The following is a 23501-nucleotide window of genomic DNA, read 5'->3' as shown; positions in this document are numbered from 1 at the left end:
ATCATGAAATGACATTGTGAGAAACATTTGCATTATTTTTGTTATATAGCATTTATAGGGGTGGTTTCCTGGACCAAGATTAAATTAAGACAGGAGTAGGCCTTAGAATAGTTAATCATGTCTTTAAAAATGGCTTTGATTAGGTACAAGATTAAGTACAGATTACTAACACCTGGTCTATGGAGTCCTCAACTAAAATACACTCGATTTGCTAGATTGAGGTTGCCTAAAACATGGAATGAACCAAGAAAAGGTTAAAATTGTGTGCAACTGAGAAGCAAATGGCAATGGAATTTGAAAAGAGAGTGCGATCAAATAACTTTTCTTAAAAGTCCTTTAAAGCAAATAGTCTCGAGACATCCTGTTATCGAAGATGAACTGCACACATCAGCTGTTGAATCAAAGAAAAGGAATGCCTGGATATCTATTTGTAAAGAATTTAATGCAAATTAATACACATCTAAGAACAATACCAACAATAACAACATCAGGTAAGAATCATTAGTTATGGCTTTTTTTTAAATCACTGCTGTATTTATAATAGTTATTTAAGGTGTTGTGGAAAAATATCAAAATAAACCTCAAAAAACTGTTGATAAAGCTCGACGAGAGAGGTTTAAAACTGGCGGAGGAACTGCAAATAAAGACTGTGATGTGTTGGATGAGTTACTGACAGGAATACTGGAGAATCAGATTTTCCCCAATGCGTCATCATCCGACGCACATGGCACCCTTTAGCGTCAATATAAGACGCAGATATATATGGGCCAGAAGGTGGCTCCTAGTGGTTTAACCCTATACCCCAGACCTAATAACGGAAGCGTCTCATTTTGACGCTAAAGGGTGCCACGTGCGTCGGATGTTGACGCAGTTAGATGACGCACTAGGTGAGAATGCATTGGGTGTAAACAAGAAATCCTTCTGAGCATACCCACTGTCACCAAGCAGAATTCCATTACGATCTCTTCTTTCAAATTGATGAGTTGAGAAATTAGGGAATCATTAGTTGCACCTTTCCACAGGAACTGGAAAACCAGTTCTTTCGGTTCCTCAGCACCTGGAGTAGAGGGACGCTTAATGGGAATATGGGTCCATCTATGCAACCTATGAGTCCTGGGGAATTTCCATATTCATGGAGTAGTACCTTGTATTTAGCCTGGGTTCTACCATCATGGATGTTTGTGTAATGTGCTTTTAATTCACAAATGGCCCTGCACACTCTGTGAATGACTTTACATACTGTTGGTTCACTGACACCACATAAATCTCCAGTTTCTCGATGAAAGGTGCAACATGCCAAGAACCTTAAAGTTATGAGCACCTGGGGACAAACTGGAATAGGCTGTCCTCTTTGGGTCACAGATGAAAGCCTGGGTTCTAAGAATGAAATTATCTCCACTGCATTTACTTTATGCATGCGGAAACAATCTTGAAAACATATTTCATCAAAGCGTTGCAATGGGTCACTTCTGTCTCCAAGAACTTGCCTGGCTGGTGGAAGGCGCTGATCATCATTGACATAGTCCAAGTAATCCATGTGTCCTCCAAATCTGAAGTTAAACCTGCCTCCTAGTAGGTTTAATGTAAGCCTCAATTTAGTCCTGAAGTTGCTCTAGTCTTCCTCCAGGAAATTTGCCTATTAAATTCTGGACTAGACTAAGTCTTTTTAAAACCATGACAGAGAAAGCACATTTCTGTTAATCTGATTTAAATGGCCATTTTAGTCTAGGACTAGGCTAAATATTGGTTTGGGAAACCAGCCCATAGTGTATACATTTTATTAGGTTTTAATGCAATTAACTAATTAAAAACAGAACTTGGTTTAGTGGCCCTGAGAAAAGCTTTCTTTTCTAGATTTGTGCTCCACCTCAGACAGGCCATTTACGTACAGCGGTTATACAAGATCAGAGAGAACGACCTTTTTATTTAGGAAATATCCATGTTTTATGGGAGTTTAGCCAAACGTTTAGAGCTTGGCTAGACACGTCTGACAGACACAGATCATTTGCAGTTATACCACAAGATCAGCAGTTTATGCTATGGTCTGATTTCACCTAAAGCATTCAGAGCAGTAGTTTGACCTTGTTCCTCAATAGACATCAAGGTACTCTCGCAAATAAGCTCATGATTTATGTGGAATTAAACCAGGGCAGGCTCCCTCCCAAACCCATGCCATAAACCCGAGCCCCCTAATTTATGAGAAACTAATCTCGCATTTAACCTCCATGCGAGTCCACCGAAACATTTGTGGACAAAGATTGACTTGCACCAAAGACAGTAAATCAAAAGAAGAGGAGGATTATATGAATAATAAGATTGAAGCCATATCTGTGAGTGATTAAAAGTAGTGTGGTCAGTCATTCATGAATGTACCTTTCATGTCTCAGACCACCTCTGGAATCTGTTTTATTCATCCAAGATGAATGAAAAACAAAACTATTTAATTTTAAAACTCACCACTCTGGTCAATCGTTTTTATGAACATTTCATAATTCATTTTTTCCTTCTTAACTTGACTAGCCATGGTTATTGGGATACAATTCTTCTTGGTTCTGTTTAAAACATGACAGGGTGATCAAGACCCCAAGGACCCCTTCCTGAAAAGGTTTATTTTGTAATTACAACAGGCTGTCTGGACTATTCTGTTTATTACGTGGCTGTATACCAAATAAGAAATAACAGTGCAATTATACAATTTAGGCGGCCACAAGTTTTTGACAAAATAAGTATCCAGTCAAGTAAGCAAGATAATCATGGAATAAGTATAGAATACCAATATAACATTTGAGGGATTCAAATAAATAGTCAAGGTATATAAAATAAATAAATAAAATATAAAGTCAAATTAATTGTATTAATATGAGAAATATAAAATCACAACTTTTCTATAAGGTTATGTGACTTAAGTTAATGCAACATGAAATACCAACAAACAATACTTTTACAGCATTAATTAATCTTGGTTAATTGTAATTTTTTCAGGTTCTTATACATTTTTATTTTTACGTTTAAGTTCTATGAATTAAAATCACTTTATGAATTAATGCAAAATAATTAAAAATGAACAATAATATTAACAAAGGAGCATTACTCTGAATTAATAAATGCTGTGAAAATGTTTGTTTGATAAATAAATATTTACAAATTAAACACTAATGTATAGTGCTATGATACTTTAGAAAAAGACTGTAGCCATATTCAAGCTCATTAAAACAGGCTGGTGCTAATTACTCATGCTAATGTCGGTTTAAAAGTTCACATTTTACACATAGGCCAAAATCATCTCATTAACAAAAGCTATAACCCAAAAAGCCAAGATCAAAATGTCTGATCATGGATCCTGAACCAATGGGAGGGGGACTTATATAAGAAACCTTCCTGCTTGAGAGAAATCTCCTTTTTTAAAAGGAGCTGGACTTCTCCGAGACCATTTTAATGAGCTCTAAAACACAACAACGACAGGTACTATAAAATCAACTGGCAGCTGGATGGAGATGGCAACAGGGTAATACCCTTCTTTTGTTTTTGTTGGGTTGTTGTCGAGTTCCTTTTCTTCTCTCCCGGTGGACAGCCTTAATGATTAAGGGGCAATCTACAGGGAAATCTATGCGTGCTGCAAGTGTTTTCTTTTATGCTTGAGATTACGGCCCATTAATCTCGTAAAAGCAAATACAGACAACAAGGAGGAAGAGACAAGAATTTGTTTCTTGTCTCTTCAAGAAAAAAGAAAGTCATGAACAAGAAGATGAATGGCATTGGGTACAAAAAAAAACACATGTGCTTTGGGGAATGTAGCGATAGGAAACATCTGAGATCTGAACTTGACATTGTCCATGGTAGAATGAACCCAGTTGGGTATGGAGGCGAGTAGGTAGATCTGTTGTGTTCCTGGTTCCTGGAAAAAGTTTTTCTGCCTTTAAGGCCATCAATAGAAAAATATGCTTTTAAAACTAGATAGTGTCTCTACCGGCAGGGTCTAACTGAGCAATGCTGACCAGCCAACCGATTAGGCGATTTCTGGACTCAAGTCCAGTATTTCAGTCTACAGTCATATAATTTTGTTTTCATAGTCTTCATGTCATGTCGTTGGTTATATTTTTGTCTAGTCTAATCTAGATCAGGGATTCTCAACTCTGTAGAGTTTCCTGTAGAGTTTGGTTCTAACCTTGGTCAAAATTCACAGGCCTGTAACATTCTAGTAATCCTAGTAAGCTTGTTCAGGTGTGTTGGATTACGGTTGTGCAGGAAAGTGGACCTCGAATGCCAGAGTTGAGAACCCCTGGTCTAGATGTACAATCAACTACATCAACTGTAGAATGGTGTAGTTCATTCTAGTCGAGCTGAATCTTGTCTATGTTTAGTCATCTTTTCATCATTAAATCTTGTTTTTTTTTTCTTTTTTTCTTTTCTTATTTCTAATAAAACTGGTTCTTTATTTTGTCATGTTCATGACCTCTTCCGTTAAATTTGAGTGTATATCTTACCTTGATGAGTAAGGGCTTCTTTTGCCCATGGCCAGGTGGCGACTCCAGCAAGCTCCTCACGTGCTGAATTATTAGCAAAGAACACGTTGAGCATGTCTGAACTGCTCAGATGAAGCAGCTCCTTCAGTTCCTTTATGCTCAGATAAGCCCTGTAACAGAGATATCGACACACAGTCAAACCACTTTGCATAGAAATAAGTTATTTTTAAGAGAAGTGTTAGAAACATGAATGAACAACAGCATGAAAGGCATTGGCCAAAGGAGAACCGGACCACAACTGAGTCTGGTTTTCCTGAAGTTTTTTTTTTTTTTTTTTTCCTCATTTCACTCTCCTGATGTAGGGATCCTTGCAACTATCGCCATTGGCTTGCTTATACGGGCACTTAATATTCAGTAATATTATTGATTGATTGGATGAGAACCAAACATAATCTCAATTGTTAATTTCAATAACTAAAAAAATCCAAATATATTGGTCCTGAACTTGTACCCAATCTTTAGATCGAGATACTTAAAAGTATAATTAAGTATTCAAAATATACTTGGCTTGTACTTGTGTTAACTTCTTTTGATAGAGAAGCCTATTAAATGTATTTTTTTACATAGTTTTTCATATCCAGTCTTATGAAACCTACATTGTTTGAAAATATTGATTAAAATATTGATATAAAACAGATAAAATCTGATCAAGGCGTAGTCTTTGACACAAATGAGATTTTCTTTGCTGTTTTGTTTAAAATATTTCCTTTCTTTATGAAACTTACCAACATTCAAGTGTTAAAAAAGCATACATGAAGCTAATAAAAACTTCTAAAAATACTTCAAAGTGTACTTTCATAAACTAAACATTGTCTACAAGTATTAAAAAAGTAAACTACTAGTATACCCATAAGTTCACTTGCAGTACAAATGAGAAACGTAATTATAAACTAGTTGTGCACTTAAAGTTTACTACTGTTACACTTACAGTACACTTAAACATATAATTTTATATACTAAAAATGGGCCAATTTAGTCTCAATCATTAAAATAGTACACAAGTTTAGCCTACTTCTTTACATTAGTATCCATACTATATAATAAAATATACTTAAGTATACTTCATAAAAATGAACTTGAAGTATAATTCTTTTTCGTCAGAATGACTTCTGCTGAATAATGACACTGACAGTCTTTTTTAGAGCTGCTTTACAGCAGAATTAAATTCTTTTTGAAACATTGATTATTATTTAAAGTTATTAAAAAAATCTAAGTTATTCATTTTTTCTTTGAAAGATTGAGACTGTCAAATCGAGATTTAAAAGGGACTGACAATTTAAAATATTTACACCTTTACTTATATGGTACAGGCCATTAGAAGTATGTTTTTAAAAAAAAATGCCTCTTGACTTTTATTAGCAGTTTTAAAAACAACAGTTGTTAAAAAATCACTTTGTCACAATGATTAGAGATTCTAATTGTTCGAACGGGTTATGGAGCATGAAATGAAACGAACTACCCTCTTTTTCATTCTACTTCCAGCTGTGATGAATCGCCAAAGAGGCGCTTTGATGTGTGATGTTAACTTATTTTTACTTTGGAATATGTCACATGTAATTTTTCTCTTTTGCTTTCATAGCTGCTTAAGCCTTTGCACCTCATATCATTGGCCCGTTGGTTTGAAGAGGTCCGGTTTCTTAATGTCCTTTGGATCATTCTAAAGGGTCGAGCCTATTAGCTGAACCACCTACTGTTTCTTGGACCTGTTCCATGCGAGAATAAACCAAGCATCGTACTTCTGACGTTGTTTTTTATTAAACAAGCAAAGGCAGAGCCAATCTTTGTGAGTGCTCCAGTTGACTATATGGCTAATTCAGCAAAATAATTACAATGATTTAACCATTTATATTTACATTTAAAGGTGAATGATCTTTTCCAGATGTGATCTGGAAAATAAGTGCTACAAATATGTTTTGGACCATGCACATTTTTTTTTTTTGCACAGTGAATCATTGTTGATAGAAAAGTCAATCAGATGCAAAATATTGGAAATAAAACAGGTTTAGCAAAAGTGAAGGTTGCACATTATGACAGGTGATTTGTTCTTTTTTTTATTCTTAGTCAATCACTTTGCAAAAAATCATGTTCTTAATCAGTATTTTGTTTTTCTTTTTTAATCAAAAACTTAAGATTTATTTTATACTGAAATAAAATAGTTGCCAAAGAGGTAAGAAAAATAAATGTAATTTAAACTACATTCTCTGAAAAGTTGTGTTATGTTTTAATATTACGTTATTGGTTTTATTAGCAATTTATCTTCTCAAGAAACGTTATCTTGTTTGTTCATTAGAAAGCACAAACATACTGATTGGGAGAAGATGAAGAAAAACTATTTTTTTGCAGTTACAATTCTGTGATTTAACTTTCCTGACTTACATTTGAATGCTTAGACTAAATATTCAACATCATTGGCGCTTGAAGCTGTATGCACTGTGCGTACCATGAGAAGGCACTAAGCAATGTCTTTTTTTATTTTTTATATATTTTTAAAATTGATTATTAATCTATCTGTGCACACACATGACATATCGAGAAAGCAAGAGAGAATGAGAATAAATAAAGGTGTGTGTTGTAAAGTCAAATGTGTGTATGTGTGTGCAGTGGGTGAAAAGAAATCCGATTGTCTACTTTAGTTTTGTTTAATTGGCACGTTTTCCACACACAAATGATGACATTACAGATAGTTAATGTTAAAAACCAGGCTAAAAATGAGTAAACAATTTCAAAAAGCTAAACTTTATTGAAACATTTGCAAAAAGCCATACAATATTGAGTATAGGGATGGAAAAATTAAGGTGTTTCCAAATCTTTGAAGCTTTCTCATCATCAAGAGTGTCGAAAACAATGGCATCTTATGGCAAAAAAATAAATCATATTTTATGGTTTTTATACTGCTTATATGGCAGAATCTTTGATAATGTGATTTTATAAAAATTATATATTTTTATATAAGAGTATGGTCTGGGTTCAAACATTCCGACACGCATAGTGAAACATTCACATCACGTGGAAGAGGTGAGAAAGAAAGTAGAGGAGTGATAGACATGAGCATGGGCAGGATTCCCAGTTCTTTGTCCTCCCTTCCCAAAATGACAACGACTGTCTTATGTCTCTAGCCCTCTAGCTGATGCTTAAGTCATTACAATGACAGATCTGAAATCATTGAACTGCAGTATACGGCAGTGAGGTCAGTTAGTCCTTAAGATTGGATATGAAAAACAAACCCAATCAATGTGGGGTTTAAAAAAATCTACAGTAAATAAGAAGCAACAGTAGGAGGAAGTTGGTAAAGAATTATGATGAGAGGGGTGACCAAAACTGTCCTGTTTTCCCAGGACAAGTCCTGTTTTCAAATAACAATATAACAATTTTCTCTCCATTCAGAGGAGGCATAACCTACTTTAAATGTATTGAAATTAATAAGGTATCTTTGAGTAAACTTCGAGTATCATTTGATTAGGCCCATCTGTTTGCTGGGCCGAGTGTCCTGGTTTTTGGTAATCAAAATTTGGTCACCCTAGTATACGAGTATACAAATTGGGTAGAAGAGGAAACAAAATGCACATAGAATTCACCACAAAAAGTTACAATGAGTCAAGTTAAGTGTATAATTTATCAACAAATACTGTTTTTACCAATTACCAAACATTTAAAATCAAGTCAAAACATCACTTTTCATATTTTACAGTGTGAGAGTCTAAAGCAAATATTATTTCTACTGGCTTCAATAATCAGTATTTTTTTATTGTCTTCAAATAACACTCAGACTCAAGCCTCACATAAACAAATACTTCCTCCATGCCCAGACATTAGTGGTTAACTATGTAAGCTGTGGGTGCTGATGGTATTTACCAGTCCAGCCTTTCAAAATGTTTAAGCAAGAACATATTTCTATACAGATGAATCGAATCAATTACCTAAAAAAAAAAAAAGAAAAAGAAAAAAAAAAGAAAACATGTTGTCCGTTTTTCCCTAAACTTTTGCACAGGGGAATCTAATACTAACCACGAAAGCAACTGATGCCACAAAAATGCTTATTCAGGGAACAAACACAATATGACAAAAACAACTGCAAATGAAAATGTCAGCACAGTCCTCTAATCAGAGCAATCATATTTGTCAGGGAGACTAGAGTTGGTTGGCTCCACGGATTGACTGGATCAGGGTTTATTTGGGTTCTGCCACAAAAATGAATATTGAATATAAACAGTATTTTCCCTCTTTACCTTCACTCATTGATTATGTCGAGACATTACAAGGTGAAAGCCTACAGTGAGTTGAGGACAACTGTCCACTTTTTTCTGGTCAATACTACATTTTAAATGATTGAATGTTATATATTGTGTATACAAAATTTTCTATAATAAACATACATAAATAAATGTGGACATAGATTGCATACAGAAATATCAATATATATAAAGCATTAATATTAAATAAAGAATAATTCTGAACATATACCTTTCAAAAGTTTTTGAAACAAGTCTCTTTTGCTCATCAAGGCTGCATTTATTTGATCAAAAATAGAGTAAATCGGTAATATTGTCAAATATAATTACAATAAAGTAAACTATTTTAAAATAAACTTTATTCTTGTGATGGTAAAGCTGTATTTTCAGCATCATTACTCCAGTCTTCAGTGTCATGTGATCCTTCAGAAATCCTTCTAATATGAAGATTTGGAGAAAAAGTAATTTCTCAATCAATATTGAAAAGTTGTGCTGCTTAATATTTCTGTGGAAACCAAAAGAACAGCATTTAATTAAAAGGTACATTTTTGTAACATTATAAAAATCTTTATTGTGGCTATTTAATGAATTTAATAAAAATACTTGTTGAATAATCTTTTTTTATTTACTTACTTTTAAATCTCACTGACCCCAAACTTTTATGAATGGTCCTACATAATTTGTACTTTTATAATCATTTTATACTGTATAATTATATGAAATATGTTGACACTAAAAATGACTTACTTAAAATATTTGGTTAATGTTCATTTCACCAGAGACTTGTGCCAACAAACCCCAGTCTCCACTAATGTCTGTGCTATTAGCAGAACAGAAAAAAATTATAAAATACTGCCCCTTTCGCCTTGCCCCGTCCTCCAACGTGTCAGTAAAAGTCCACTCAAAGTAAAAGTTTTAAAAGCAGTTGTGTATCCTTTCTCACTGTTCCAGAGTTTAACACTTCAGAGAAGTTGGTTTTCTGTGCACGAAACTTGGATAGAATAAGGTATTTTAAAGAGTAACTAAACCCAAAAAACAACTTTTTTTAGTTAATGATCTGTAAGAATGGACCTTTTTAATACCAGTCATTGATTCGAGTAACTTTTTTGACATTTGTGTATAAAGTGTTTTATTTCTACAATATATGGTGTAAAAACGTCTTAGTGCTGCCCTCTTCAGGTTGAACGGTGGTTACTGCAGTTGAATTTTCCTATTGGATGTTCCGCACTTCGTGACGTATGCCGGTTTCAGCTCACCACGCTCTTGGTACGAGCTACGCCCTTGGCAGTATAAAAACCAGCTTGTTTCGTCAAAACAACTGTAGCGAGTCAGGAGTTGTAATTGCGAGTATTGAAAACGATCAGGATAGAGTGTTTTAGCATCTATTTCGTCCCCTCTGTCTCCGCTGGGGTCTGCCCACTTTTTCAGCATTTTTCAAATATTGCCAGTGGGTGGAGTCAGGCTCTGACCAGGGGTTTAGTTACCCTTTAAGGAGAGAAAAAAAAACTACACACTTCACCTTAAAGGTGAACACAATCCTTTTTGAATAACAGAGAAAAAGAAAAAAAAGTTATATTGAAACAGGTAGTTTCAAAACCAACAATCCACATATCTTGCAGCACAATGAATAAAGAACTAAATACATCATAAATCGCTAAACATCTATCAAATAATTACTTTAAGAGAAGAGAAGTAATTAAGAGAAGAGATATCAGATAGTTCAGTTCTATTGGCTTAAATGTCTGAACTAAAATGTTTTTGCTTTCTTCTTGTTCCATTTCTGGAGCTTGCCAAAAAGCACCTGGTGGTTCCCCTGTGCTGTTTCTCTCTGCTTCAACAACAAATTTGAGTAGTGACAGCCATTGGCAGGTACTCGAGCTTTACTGCCCAGCAGCAGATACCTGGGCTATAACTCACACAGCAAAGCATTAAAATCCCAGACCTCCACATAAAAAGCATGCTATACAATTGCCATCAAAATGTCATCCCTGCATTAATTCTCTGCAAACTCTGGACCGCTGCCTTAGCGATACGCGCTTCCAGCATGGTAAGGAAAGACCTATCTAAGGGCTTAGTCTATGAGTCCATGGCTAATCCGGTCCCATTGGCTATTAGCATTTCTACTTATTGACACATCATATTTAGAGGAAAATAAGTCCAGTGAATGAACCTTTGCTTTTTGAATATGGAGTGCCAAGGACAGCATGCTACTCCAGGTCACCACTCTTACAAAATGTTGGCTTAGATAGTATTAAGGAGGTCTTAAATTCCCTGAAGAAATCTATCTTTTAGCATTCCGATTAATCTTAATAGCAGTTGCTCGGCTGGCACAGGAACGAAGGAAAATTACATCATGCTAATGCCCCAAGCCCTTCACTAGTGACTATCCTGATCTGTGAGAAAGGAAAAACTATCTATTTCACTGTGAAATTGTGAAATTGTAAAACAATGAATATTACCAAAAAATCAATACAGTTCAAAATATTGGGGTCGGTAAGATTTTTTTTTTTTTTACAAATATATATTTAAAATAAAAATCTTATGCCCACCCTTTATTTCATCAAAAATACAGCGAAAATAGTAATATTGTGAAATATTATTACAATTAGAAATGCTATAATTCCTGTAATGGCCAATCTGAAGACTGCAGTAATCAACCATTACTTCAGTCTTGTCCTTTCTGAATAAATGTATTCATTTCTTTAAAAATAAAATAAAAAAACACCTTACTGACTCCAAACTGTAAAATGGTATGTTGCTTATTATTCAAGCTTGTTTCCGCCACAGAATAAAACATTTTAAAATATAATTGCGACTTTTTACTTCACAATTGCGAGTTTACATATTTCTCAGAATTGCGCGATATAAACTTGCAATTGTGAGAAATAAAATTTAGCATTTGCTAGTTTAATTCTGACTTTATAACACACAATTGTGACTCTACAAATCCCCCAATTGCGCGTTATAAAATCAGAATTGCGACATATAAACATGCAATTCTGAGTTATAAAATCTTGCAATTGCGAGTTTATATCTTGCAATTCTGACTTTATAACTCGCAATTGAGACTTTATATCAACTTTGACTTTATAGCACACAATAGCGACTTTATATCACGCAATTCTGAGATAAAAAGTAAATCGAATCAAATTGTAAATAGAGTTTTATAAAAATAAAAAAATCGCCCAGCTCTACTCAGACCACCATCCAATGCTATCATTGGGGCCCTATTTATCTCTATAGGAACCCTTCAGGAACAGAAAGGCATACCTTGAAGAAAACTTGTTTTCAAGCAACCATAAAATGACAACAGCTGGAGGCTGAGACACAAGGTCTATGCACACTGATCTTGGAACAACACTTCCCAGACTGCATGTGGAATTTTGATGCAACTTTATCCAACTACAAGATTCAGACTGAATGATTAAACATCTATCTATGTGATCATTTATATATACAATACAAAACAATACAGTGCAGTCTGCACTTATAAAAGGTAGAAAGTTAAAATGATGCATTTATTACCATACATCTTTCATTATACGTATATGATATCAAATTGAATAATCTAATCCCCTAAATGGTACGCTCAAAATCTTAACACTAATAAAAAAGGTATTTTCTGCTAGCATAGAATAGATAGAAGATCTTAATAGATCACATTTTTAAGATTATGCTGTAGTTAGACTTTTATATCTGTCGAATTAGAAATAATGAAAGACTCTATGACAAGCCATCAAACAGTCTGTACGGGAGCAAAACTGTCCTGCCTTTCACAATGAATAGAGCCGAGACCTCTGGTTTTGTTGTTTAGCCACATTAAGCGTATACTTTGGCTCAGTTCTACATCCAAGTTTTGCATGCTTTTTAAAGCTATTCCAGAAGGCTGATTTGTATGCTTTGCATGTTGAGTAATACAGAATGCTCTGACAATCTTAAAAAAGAAAAAAAGTGAACACTATTTCACAATAAGACACTTTGGTTTCCTTTTTTCTGATGCTGCAATGAGAACATGTAACAAGCACATAACTAAAAAAAACCTCAGCGAGGGATAGGGAATGCTTTTAATCATTTTGTCTTGGCCTCTAAGGCCTAAAACTTAAATTCAAGCAGTTTGGTAGGAATATAAGGAAAGGATATATAAATGTACATAGTTGATGTAATGATATAGTATAGTTGACTATGGTACCTGAATCGACTTCAATCATTTAGTCAAATATCATCCTGGGGGTTTTATGCTAGAAAGATTTTACAATCCTTGAATTAGGACCAAAACATAACCCATCTTGCACATACCACTAAAATTATGCCTGGGTTCAAGTTGCCAAAGTGGAACCATATTGAAGCACAAGCTTACCTCTGAGGAGACTCTGGATCAAAGCACGTCTTGGCGACATCTGTGACCTCAGGGTCACAGCAATCACCATCATCGTAATCATAGTGAATGCTGTTGCACTCTGGGTTGCAGACTCCATCTCTCCGCTTCCAGTTGTAGCAAGGCCCCATGCGCAAGCAGTCACCCCCATCGTGGCCCGTGAGAGGATGGTCGCACTCAGGATCACATTGGCGGTTTCCCACATTTGCAATGTGGCAGTTGCTGAGGACGAAGCGCCGTTGGAGAGAAGAGTTGTAGACGCTGTGAATGCTGAGTTCCAGTGTGATATTATAAGGTCGGAAGGCATCTTCCAAGGCTTGGTGTTGGAGCTGGATCTGCTGCAGAGAGACTGTTGGGTCAGTGCCGTCATCCTTACAGATGTTCACGATGCGGTAACGTATGCGCTTCTCGGTGCGCAGCTGCCAACGCTGGTTATAACTGAGGGCGACTTCGGCGTTGTCGCACACAGTCACGCCGCATGGAGGCGGCAGAAATGGAGACACAAGCTGCCTTTCTGGGATGGGAAGAGCCACGATGACCGGGTTGTGACGGTCTTTGTAGGGCGCCAAGTGATTCTCGGCCTCTGAGAAATCTGCCCACTGGGACAGGAGGGGAGATTGTCTCTCTGCATGGGGTTGGTGACCTTTAAGTGCTTGGTGAGAGTGCGCATTACCCCATAGCGTGACGCCTCCCAAATGCCCGCGGAAACTGTGCTCGTGATCAGACTGGTCCCCGCCGAGCAGAAACAACCGACAGGCCTTGATGTAGGGGCTGTACAGGTCACCTGACTGTTCGCTGCTCTCGCTGACCTTAGAGTTGTCTACGAACAGCGCCATCTTGTGGCCGTCATAACTGGCCACCACATGAGTCCAGCTGTTGGGCTGGTAGCGGCGGTGTCCGACAATAGTGGTGGATTTGAGCGCGCGATCCGTGCGGAGGGAGAAGAAAAACCTGCCATCTTTTCTTCCTGTAGGATCTGACGCTCGAATACCGACAGACCAGCCTTTTTCGCTCAACGGATATGAGCAGTTGTCAAACACGCCTGGAAGAAAAAAAAGTCAATGAGCAGAAATGTACGTTAGCTTCATCGAGCACAGAGTAATCGTCATTTAATTATCTGAAAAGTTTAAGAGTTTAAGTCATTTCCATTCAACAAATCCACTGATATTCCCAGCTGCCTTTCATAAGGAGCAGTCACATCTGGCAGACAGATGTAACCATCGAAGGACAGAAAGAGGTCAGGGAAACCCTTCACCCTCCCAACAACACACGCACATGCGAGCACATACACACTCGGGTGTATTATTCCCTGCAAACAGGGGAACGAGAGATGGGCAGCTTTAAACAAAATATCCTGAGGGACGTGGACCACACTGAAATTTCATTCATTGGAAAAGCCTGCCGATGTGTGTTTGTAAAGCTCCTGTGTGGGACAACATCTCCTAATTTCAGTGTGTATCAGCCCTGAAGTCGTGAATTTGTACTATCCACTTGGATGCTACTACACTTTTAAAGCCCAGGTTCTTATCTTACTGTTTTTATAGTGTCTGTCTCCCACTAAATAAAGTACTGTAGTAGTACCTCAGACTGGCCCGGAGTGCTGAGTTTGGCTTGAGACAAAGCGTGCTAAAGAAATCCTTTTTTTTTTTTTTTTAACTTTGTATGAGTTATGGCTTCGATATGATAAGTGTTTATGAGCGACATAGAAAAAGTGAATGTTTTTGAATAGCATCACTTATTAGCGAAAGAAAAGTTAGCGTTGAAACGACCATTTCCAGTAAAGCCTTTGAACGCTCATTTGGCAGAAGTGAGTGATTTTTTTCACTGGCTTTATAACAATAGATTCGTCCACTGATTGTAAAATGAAATCTATTGACCTCAGAGGGAGCTGGAGTGAATGTTCACATGATTTTAGTGATGACGAATGTATGTCAAAGTAAAATAATGCTGTCTTAACAATAGCAAGATGGTAGAAACCCTCATTTATTTAAGAGGTTTGTGAGATTTGACGTCATTGGGGAATACTGATTTAATCCAAGTGGTAGATAATTTTAAAATGAAATATCTAATGCTCTCTTTGAGGACTGATAGATGACTCATCAGTGTTAGAAACAGATGAATAATATTTGCACCCCTTTTTGCCTAAAAGCATGTTTTTTGGCATCCAAGGTAGAGGAAAAGCCTTGTGCAGGTTACAACCAGAGAACTCTGGGCTTTGTTCTTCTTACTGGGAACTTGTCTCAGAAGCACTTCCAGATATAATTATTTCCACATTGACCCTCCTCAGCAGCCATAAGAACATGCCCATATACCGGATTATAAAAGCACCTTCCTTTTCTTTTTTGGTAATCATAATATGTGCATCGAACGTCAACTCAGTTGCCTGTCAATACCATCTATCATCTAACAGTTAACAGCTAACAGCTAAGACTTATAACAAGGAGAAGGCGAAGAAATTAAATAATAATAAGTTTTCATAAATTTTAGTGATAGGTTTGCAATCACAAAAATATATATATATAAATAAAGCAATAATATATTTTCCCTATTATATTGTCAAGTTAGGAATAATTGCCCCGACCCAATGAATTATTAGATAATATTATATAATAATTATTTTTTTCTAATAAATCAACAGACCAGAGTCAATTATTCCTCTTATACTATGGTGACGACACCTAACAACATTGTTTAAATTATTTATTTCAAGACATTTGTCAGATTTTTGTCCTTAAATCATTGTTGTGTGTAGGACAAATTTCGGTAACACTTTACAATACAGGTGCACTAATATACATTAATTCATGCTTAACTAATGCACAGATAATCATGAGTTAATGTATAACTAATGAAGAACTTAACCATTAATTAATGATTACTGCATCAGCAACTAATAAAGAGTCTATATGATTAATATACTAAGTAATACATGAATTGCTATTAATTGTGTCATTGTGTGTTATTTCCTTAATAACATATTTTATGAACTAATAGTATAAATTAATGTGTTAATTGCCACAATTAGTCAAAGCTATGCACTTCAACTTCCGGTTGTCTGATTTAATTAATCATTAGCTAATGATTTCCTAAGGTATCATTATGTTATGACTTTACTTGTTGGGGCACATCATTATTAACTAGTCATTTAGTAATTGTAGTAATTTGCACATGAATCTGCAGTAACAATGAAGTAATTAATCATGTATTAATGCATATTAGTGTGCCTGTCATATTATCTGGAATTTGAAATACAAGGCTTTGGCTCATTCTGGTAATTAACATATTAATTGACACTATTAGTTTAAAAAAATGAGTTATTATGGAATTAATCCACAATTACATATTTAATTAATAACAATTAATGTATGAACTAATACTTTAACCTTACAGACTCTTAATTAGCTCCTAATGTGGTAATCATTAATGAATAGCTTAAATAATCATTAGTTACACATTAATTCAGTATTATCTGTGCATTAGTTAAGCATGAATTAATGCTTATTAGTGCACCCGTATTGTAGAGTGTTACCCAAATTTCTTACACATCTCATCCCATGACTCTGTTGCTAATTTCAAAATGCTATTTAAGAGCTACTACAGTATACTGGAGGATTGAGCCATTGATAGAAAGGTAATAGGTAATACGTCATTGTCCTGACAATTTTCATCCTACCCACCAGATTGCCCTACCATGCACACATCAATATTTCGCCATTAAATAAATAAATATTTTCATTGTTTTAAAGGAAGGTTTGGTATACCTACCCCTAACCCAAACCTTCCCTTAAAACAATATATATATATATATATATATATATATATATAAACAATGAATTTATTCTATTTATAAATAATTTAAATATTTATATATTTATATAAACAATGAAAATATTTATAATATTTATATTTTAAATATTTAATTTTGTGGCAAAAAAAAAACATGGAAATAATTTGTTTATCCTATTGTTTGCTATATTTATTGGTTTTGGTTCTTTTGCTGGCTGTAAGGACCTTTGAAATAACTGAAATGATTTGGCGAAGTGATATGGACATGTGATGCGGTCAAGACCTGGCTGGAACTACTTTAGCTGTGCATTTTCCTGAAAATAATTGCACACATTATGTTGATCAACCAATCAGATTCAAGCATTCAGCAGCCCCATATGAAAGATAAATAAATTATATACCTAAATTACAAAGCATTATACCAGGCAATCAGCTTTGAAAAACCACCTACTTTCTGCAGCAAATTAAATGTTTTAAATATACCAAACTATTGAGCTGGATGGAGGGTAGCTGTCAGTGTTAGTAATGTGTCCAGAACATGCTGCTGCTTAAGAATCAAATCTTGGCAATTTGCCATATGCACTAAACAAGTGATTAAGCAGACAGGACACACTGAGCAGGTGGTGGCCACTTGTCCCTCACACACTCCGCCCTATAGAACTACCCATCGTTTGCACCTCATTTCCCCATTCTCCTTTCATCTGCTTGTCAGCTGATATCCTCAAACAAAGGCCTCTTAAATGAAACAACAACGTGTCAAAGCTGTGACACAACACAGATTCTACCGCGCACCATTTGGTGCACTTGATGAACTGAGGGGAGTTCGAGGAATAAATCTGACTTCCCATAATCGATTTGGTCTGCATGGCTGTATGCCTTACAGCAGAATTTATTCTGATTAGACAGTTGCTAATTGTGAATTATGTATCCTAGTGCAGTAAGTAATAACTACTGCTTTCAGTAATAGCCTATGACAATTCCAATTACTAGAAAAACAAATTTGAGAAAACCCCAGCCCCCCCTTCCCACACACACACACACACACACACACAAAGAAGAAAAGCTGCATCCCTGCTTTCAACATGAAGAGTGATTTGAGATAATGAGAATGGTGTATGAATCCACACCCACCTGCGATGATGGCAGGATTATTCTGGCCCCCCTCCGGCTTGACCCAAAGCTCTAAAGTGAAGCGGGAACGGGGAAGTTCTATGCCAAATGCAGGGTTCACCTTTAGTTGCTCCGCCTGACCTCTGAAATATACAGCTGTCATCCACTTTGCAGGCACATCTTGTACATTGGCCCTCCATAGCTCCCCAGTAGAGCTCTGCAGCCCTTCTTGCTCCCCAGAGTACTCATCACTATCTTTAGTGTAGTCGATATGGTGGATATTGGTGTCCTGCGTATCATTTGGGGCATCTTTTTCTTTGTTGAAGTCTGGAAGGCTCCGTGCAACCCTACTTGGTGAGGACAAGCTGTCTATCAAATCACCACCCAGTTCTGTCTGTATAGGGTGTCTTTTTGATATGGATTTAAGGGGTCTGTGTGACTTAGTAAATCCAGGCGCAGTGGCCTCCTCCGATTGTTTGCCTTCTTTCTTCGATATGAAAGTCTCTTCTTGTAGTTCATAATATTTTCCATTCTCATTACTATCCCAGTTAGTTAATTCAACCGCATTCGTGTCACTAGAGCCGCACTCACCTGAACACGACCTCGTCGTTTTAGTTTTCCTTAAGTGCAAATCTATCAGGCTAGCGTACTTTTCGACTACACCCACAAGGGGGAACTGTTGCGCCGTGGAGCGCGGCGGCCGCTTGCGGCTGATAGAGCCGCACTGCTCTCCAGCCAGCGCTCGGTCCGCTCTCTGTGCCAGTGTCCGCTTATACTTCTGGATATGATCTGACTGAGCGCTGTTCAGCAGCCATGTGTAAAATACTGCGAGAATAATAGCCAGTAGTCTAAAAAACGTCATTTTATTGATGAGATAGCGTGGGCATCTGTTTGATTGTTTTGAATTGCACTTGGGTAGGGAGATTGCCTAGTATTTAATTCGCTTTAATTGTTTGGGGTGCGTTTTTTTTCTCATCAACGATAGCATGTACTGTGTTTAAGTTAAAATGGGTGTGAAAATCTTTTTTTTATTGTTTGAAAAGAAATTTAACAAGGGAAGTCGAAATTGTCAGTGCATTAGTAGATAGTCTGGTCCTCAGTGACTCTAAGTCGCTAATAACGAGTAGTCTAACTGACAGCAAACTGTCTACTTTAAGTATTTTCTCCCTCCCTTTTTAGTACTTAGCTCCAAACAAATAGCATCTCGTGTCTAGTGGATCTCCTCAAACCTGTCTCTGTGGCGCGCTCTGACCGCGCAAAGGTCTATTTGTCATTCACTTAGTTCATTTACGCGCGGAATAATGTATCCTCATTGTGGTCGCGTTTGATTGCAGAGACTTACATAGCTTGATGTCTGCAAAGTGTAAGGTTGTTTGAAGAGATGTCACGCTGGGAAAAGGTTATGTGAGGTTGCCACCTTTCACCGGCGCGCAATTGGTCGCGTCCAAATGCTCGCGGTCACACTTCTTCACCCGAATAAACCGCCAGAATGTTCAAATAAAAATAAAAAAGTCGAGGTTTATCTAACAGTGGGGTGTTTCAGATATCATGGAGCTGTGAAAGTCAGCTTAATTTTTCTTTTCTTTCTCACAAATATGGATCAAAATCCAATAATGTGAAGGTACTGAAAGGAGATGGTCTTTTTGTCATGCTGTTCCAAGTGAAAACGGCTCTTTGGATCACCTTGAGATGGTGCGCAGACTCCTCTTGCGCTCCGTGTGTGTTTATATTCCCAAGCTGAGTCCCGCTGCATGCGCTCTCCACATCTCCACATCAGATCAAACTAACGCGCTAAACGTTTTATCTGTTTCCTGCAGCCTGACATCACAAACCCAGCCCCTTACCCCACCATTAGGAAAGAAAATTTCATCCAGGTCCAACCCAGCCCCGCATGCACGCTACTCTCACTTTCTCCCCCAGTGCCATTGACATCTAGCTGCTACACCTACTTCTGTACAGTAATGCAAGAGACAGCACATCTGCCTGGCATGTGAAGCAGTGCTGAAACGCTGCACATGTAGGAAATAGGAAAAGACAAGTGAGGGATGTGTAAACACTGAAAAAAACAGGGATGGACCTATGACCAATTCCAGAACACTTTCTTATGGAGAAGTTAACTGGAAAGGTTAAAAGATGCAGAAGGTAAAAAAAAGCGAATAGTCAGGTGGATATGCGTTCTGCACTCTCTCTCTCTCTCTCTCTCTCTCTCTCTCTCTCTCTCTCTCTCTCTCTCTCTCTCTCTCTCTCTCTCTCTCTCTTCAATAGAATTTATTATTATTTTTTTATTTAAATGGATTTATTATGCTAATTTCCTGACCAGTCATTTGTCCAAAGACTGTACATTAATATTACTGCTGATCCTGTTTCTGCTTCTTAAAAAATGCTCAATTTTACAATTTTATATATATATATAGAAAAAACTGTTAAAACATACAAATTTTGCGATTTTCTATTATTATTATTTTTTTTATAAAAAATAGCTATAAGATTAATTTTGATACTAAAATTGTAATTCATTATTTTTAGAGAGTTTCTTAACTTATTTTATCATTTATATGTGGATCATGTATTAAAATCTCCTTACATTAAACATGAATAAACCAGTGATTAGCTGTTCATAACTAAAATTTTCCTGTATATATAAAGCATTAAGGAAGGAATTCTCCCTTTTACACAAATCACATGAAGGCCCCTGAACACAATTCAGCTTCTATAGAATGATCTGTTATTATAATTTATCTCTGTGTATTTACCTGAGATCCCGTCTGTTACCACCAAACACATTTACCTGATTTTTTTTTTTTTTTACGTATTCAGTTGTGAAACGGTTGGAGAGAGGCGACTGCATACTATAATATGACTGCAGTAAATGTAACTATTTCTGATTATTAAAATGTCGGTTGCAACATGCATGCTGTGTGCCTCAATTTTCCCTGGGTGTGCAAGTTTGCCTCTTTCCAGTGCTTTTGCGGGGCATACGAGAGTTCACACACTGATAAAATCTAAGAGAATCTTTTGTTCTTGTCACTCAGTCTGAGTTTATCATCAAATTAATTCATAATGCAAGTAAACTACTTCTATAATTGAGTTCAGTCATTGGGCTATCATATGAAGACGTGCAGCTAGGGAAAGCCACAGTGGCTCCATATTATCGTTATAACAACTTATCTTGTCATGTGTAACATTTTTACCGAAAGACCCAGAATTTATGAATGATTTAAATTATATTTTTGATCATGTTTGTGAATAAACTGCACATTCATTTCTGAGCCTTTCAAAGGCAATTCTACAGCTTGTGTAATGTCCTATTTCCTCTAATCTAAAGAATCTAAAATGATAGAGAAAAGCTAGTTCTTTTTCAGAATCATGAAGTCCCTGTATAAGCACTTTGATCTCACATTAATGCTAGTGTGCAATATTTCTTTCCAAAAATATCCAGGAATTCACACTTTCAGCTGAGAGTTCAAACACGTTGTCAGTGTTCACCTGCCACATTTGGAATATGTGGTCAGAGTGTCTTTACTGTTTTGTACAGTAAATAATAGCCCTGAATGGCACTCAGCACTGCAGGTGCACATACAGTATGGAGTGATGTGACTTGCAAATGAGTAGATTTGTGACAGCACAACAACTCAGCAAACACGCACAACATCTCATCGCAATGGTCAAAAAGTTAGACATGCCGCTGTGTAATTTCCGAAACGTAGCAGTTTTTGTCAGGCTCAATTTGCAAAAGGCCCCGACTCGGGGTAACTGCCAGTTACGACAGGGGCCCCTTCAGGGGTAGAAAGGGCCCTAACAGTGGGAGGTAAGAATTCCGCAACCAGCCCAAAGATCTGCCTGCAAAACATTCAGCTTTTTTGTATCAAAGTGCTTTGAGACACAGCTGCAACTGGGTAAAAAAAAAAAAGAAAAAAAAAAAGTGAATGGTCGCTCCCGGGCCTCACCCCCCACTGTAAAGGACCTCTAAGAGATTATCCTTCATTTGAGGCTGCCCTACCCCAATCCAAATCTAAATGACCAGAAACGCAATGGGAAAATCCAACCTGATGCTGGACAAATAACAAGAAGTCCAAAGGCAACCTCCATTCACTTATCAGCAGAGGTAGAACATCAAAAGTAAATCTGTTGCAGATATTTACTACATTTTCAACCAGTGACAAAACTGTTATTCTATCACTTGGGAGACACAACTAACTTCCACAGGGAGCAAATAATTCCACCTAATAGATATTTGAAAAGATACAGTGAGGGAAGCAGGTGTGCACTGTGTGAACTATAACGTCATTTCCTAGTTAGTCATGGCTGGCTTGGCTTTGAGACTGGATTATTCTGAGAGAGCATCTGACGGCGTGTTCTTTTTTCTTTATTTCCCTTCCTTATGTTCTAGATATACATCAAAAACATGTCTCAGTGGATTCGACTCTGTGTTACAGAGGGAGTTGTCGCTGTTCAACTTCAACAAGCCAGGACTCTATCATGATTTTCAACCACTTTTCTTGATGCTGTTAAAATAAATAAAAAGTTCATATTAATATTTAAACTTATATGTGTTTCAACAATGTTGACGTTTTGAAATATATATGTTTTGAAGTGATTCTTTAAATAAAGTGGTATTGTCTTTAGTATCGCCTCATAAAAGGCTTTTGATGGCATAATATAAGTGCATCATATCGGTTTTATATGCTTGTATCCATATGACAGTGTGTTTGCATATGTGTGTGTTGGCAGGCGGGAAGCAGACAGCTGGGAATTGTTACTCATTTTCCTGCTTTGCCCATTTATATCGAAGGCAGACATCTGATCCAATTAAAGTGCCTAATGTTTTTTGTTATTGTTTTTGGCATCACTGGATCTTCACTCCAAGCAAATAATTGTTGTGTCTCAAAAATTAAATGATACACTTATAATTACAGTAAGAAAGACACTCACATGACAAGTCTTAAAAAAATACAGGCTATTCTTTTAGCCAGATACTAACAACATAATTCATAATTATTTTCCTTTAAGAACAAAGACATGAATTCAGCATGATATTAGCCGTGTTTGTGTGTGTGTGGTGCAATTTACCACTTTCCTCGCAAAAGACATTGTACTCAACAGTGGCAGATCAGTTAAGTATCTCCAATATATCTGAAATATATTACTATCAGTTAAAAGGGGTTTATTTCTCCCTTTAGAGACATAACAGAAGCACTAGAGATGAATGTTACTATAAATGTTTGAAATGGCAACCACAGTTAGTCCATTTGTAATTGAGACACAGCGCTGGCCAATGTGAGCAGACACAACTCATCCAGACATTTTGTCCGATCCCCTACCATGATGGCTTATCCATTTGGAATTTAAGTTGGCTTTAAACACTTCTGTTAACCCAGTTAACACAGTTAACAGAAAATTCCAAATGGATAAGCCAATCAGACAGTGGAAATTTATATTAAGCTCTGCTGGCATTGTCACAAACAATGCCAGCTATTA

At 36.5% G+C, this 23501-nt stretch overlaps 1 protein-coding gene across 1 annotated transcript in view; it reads right to left on the bottom strand.

Moving 5' to 3' along the window:
- The window catches only part of pappa2 (pappalysin 2), a 52995-nt gene extending 33201 nt beyond the window's left edge, over positions 1 to 19794 (bottom strand). Inside the window, exons 1-3 of the mRNA XM_039654605.2 lie at positions 18045 to 19794; positions 13110 to 14169; positions 4485 to 4633 (exon numbers count right to left, since the gene is read on the bottom strand). Of these exons, the coding sequence (XP_039510539.2) occupies positions 4485 to 4633; positions 13110 to 14169; positions 18045 to 18885 (2050 nt within the window). The 5' untranslated portion in view covers positions 18886 to 19794. The remainder of the gene's footprint in view (positions 1 to 4484; positions 4634 to 13109; positions 14170 to 18044) is intronic.
- Positions 19795 to 23501: the final 3707 nt, after the last annotated feature.

Source organism: Pimephales promelas, chromosome 5, assembly GCF_988280905.1.
Source record: "Pimephales promelas chromosome 5, fPimPro1.hap1.1, whole genome shotgun sequence".
NCBI lineage: Eukaryota > Metazoa > Chordata > Actinopteri > Cypriniformes > Leuciscidae > Pimephales > Pimephales promelas.
This window is presented reverse-complemented; position numbering and strand designations above follow the sequence as displayed.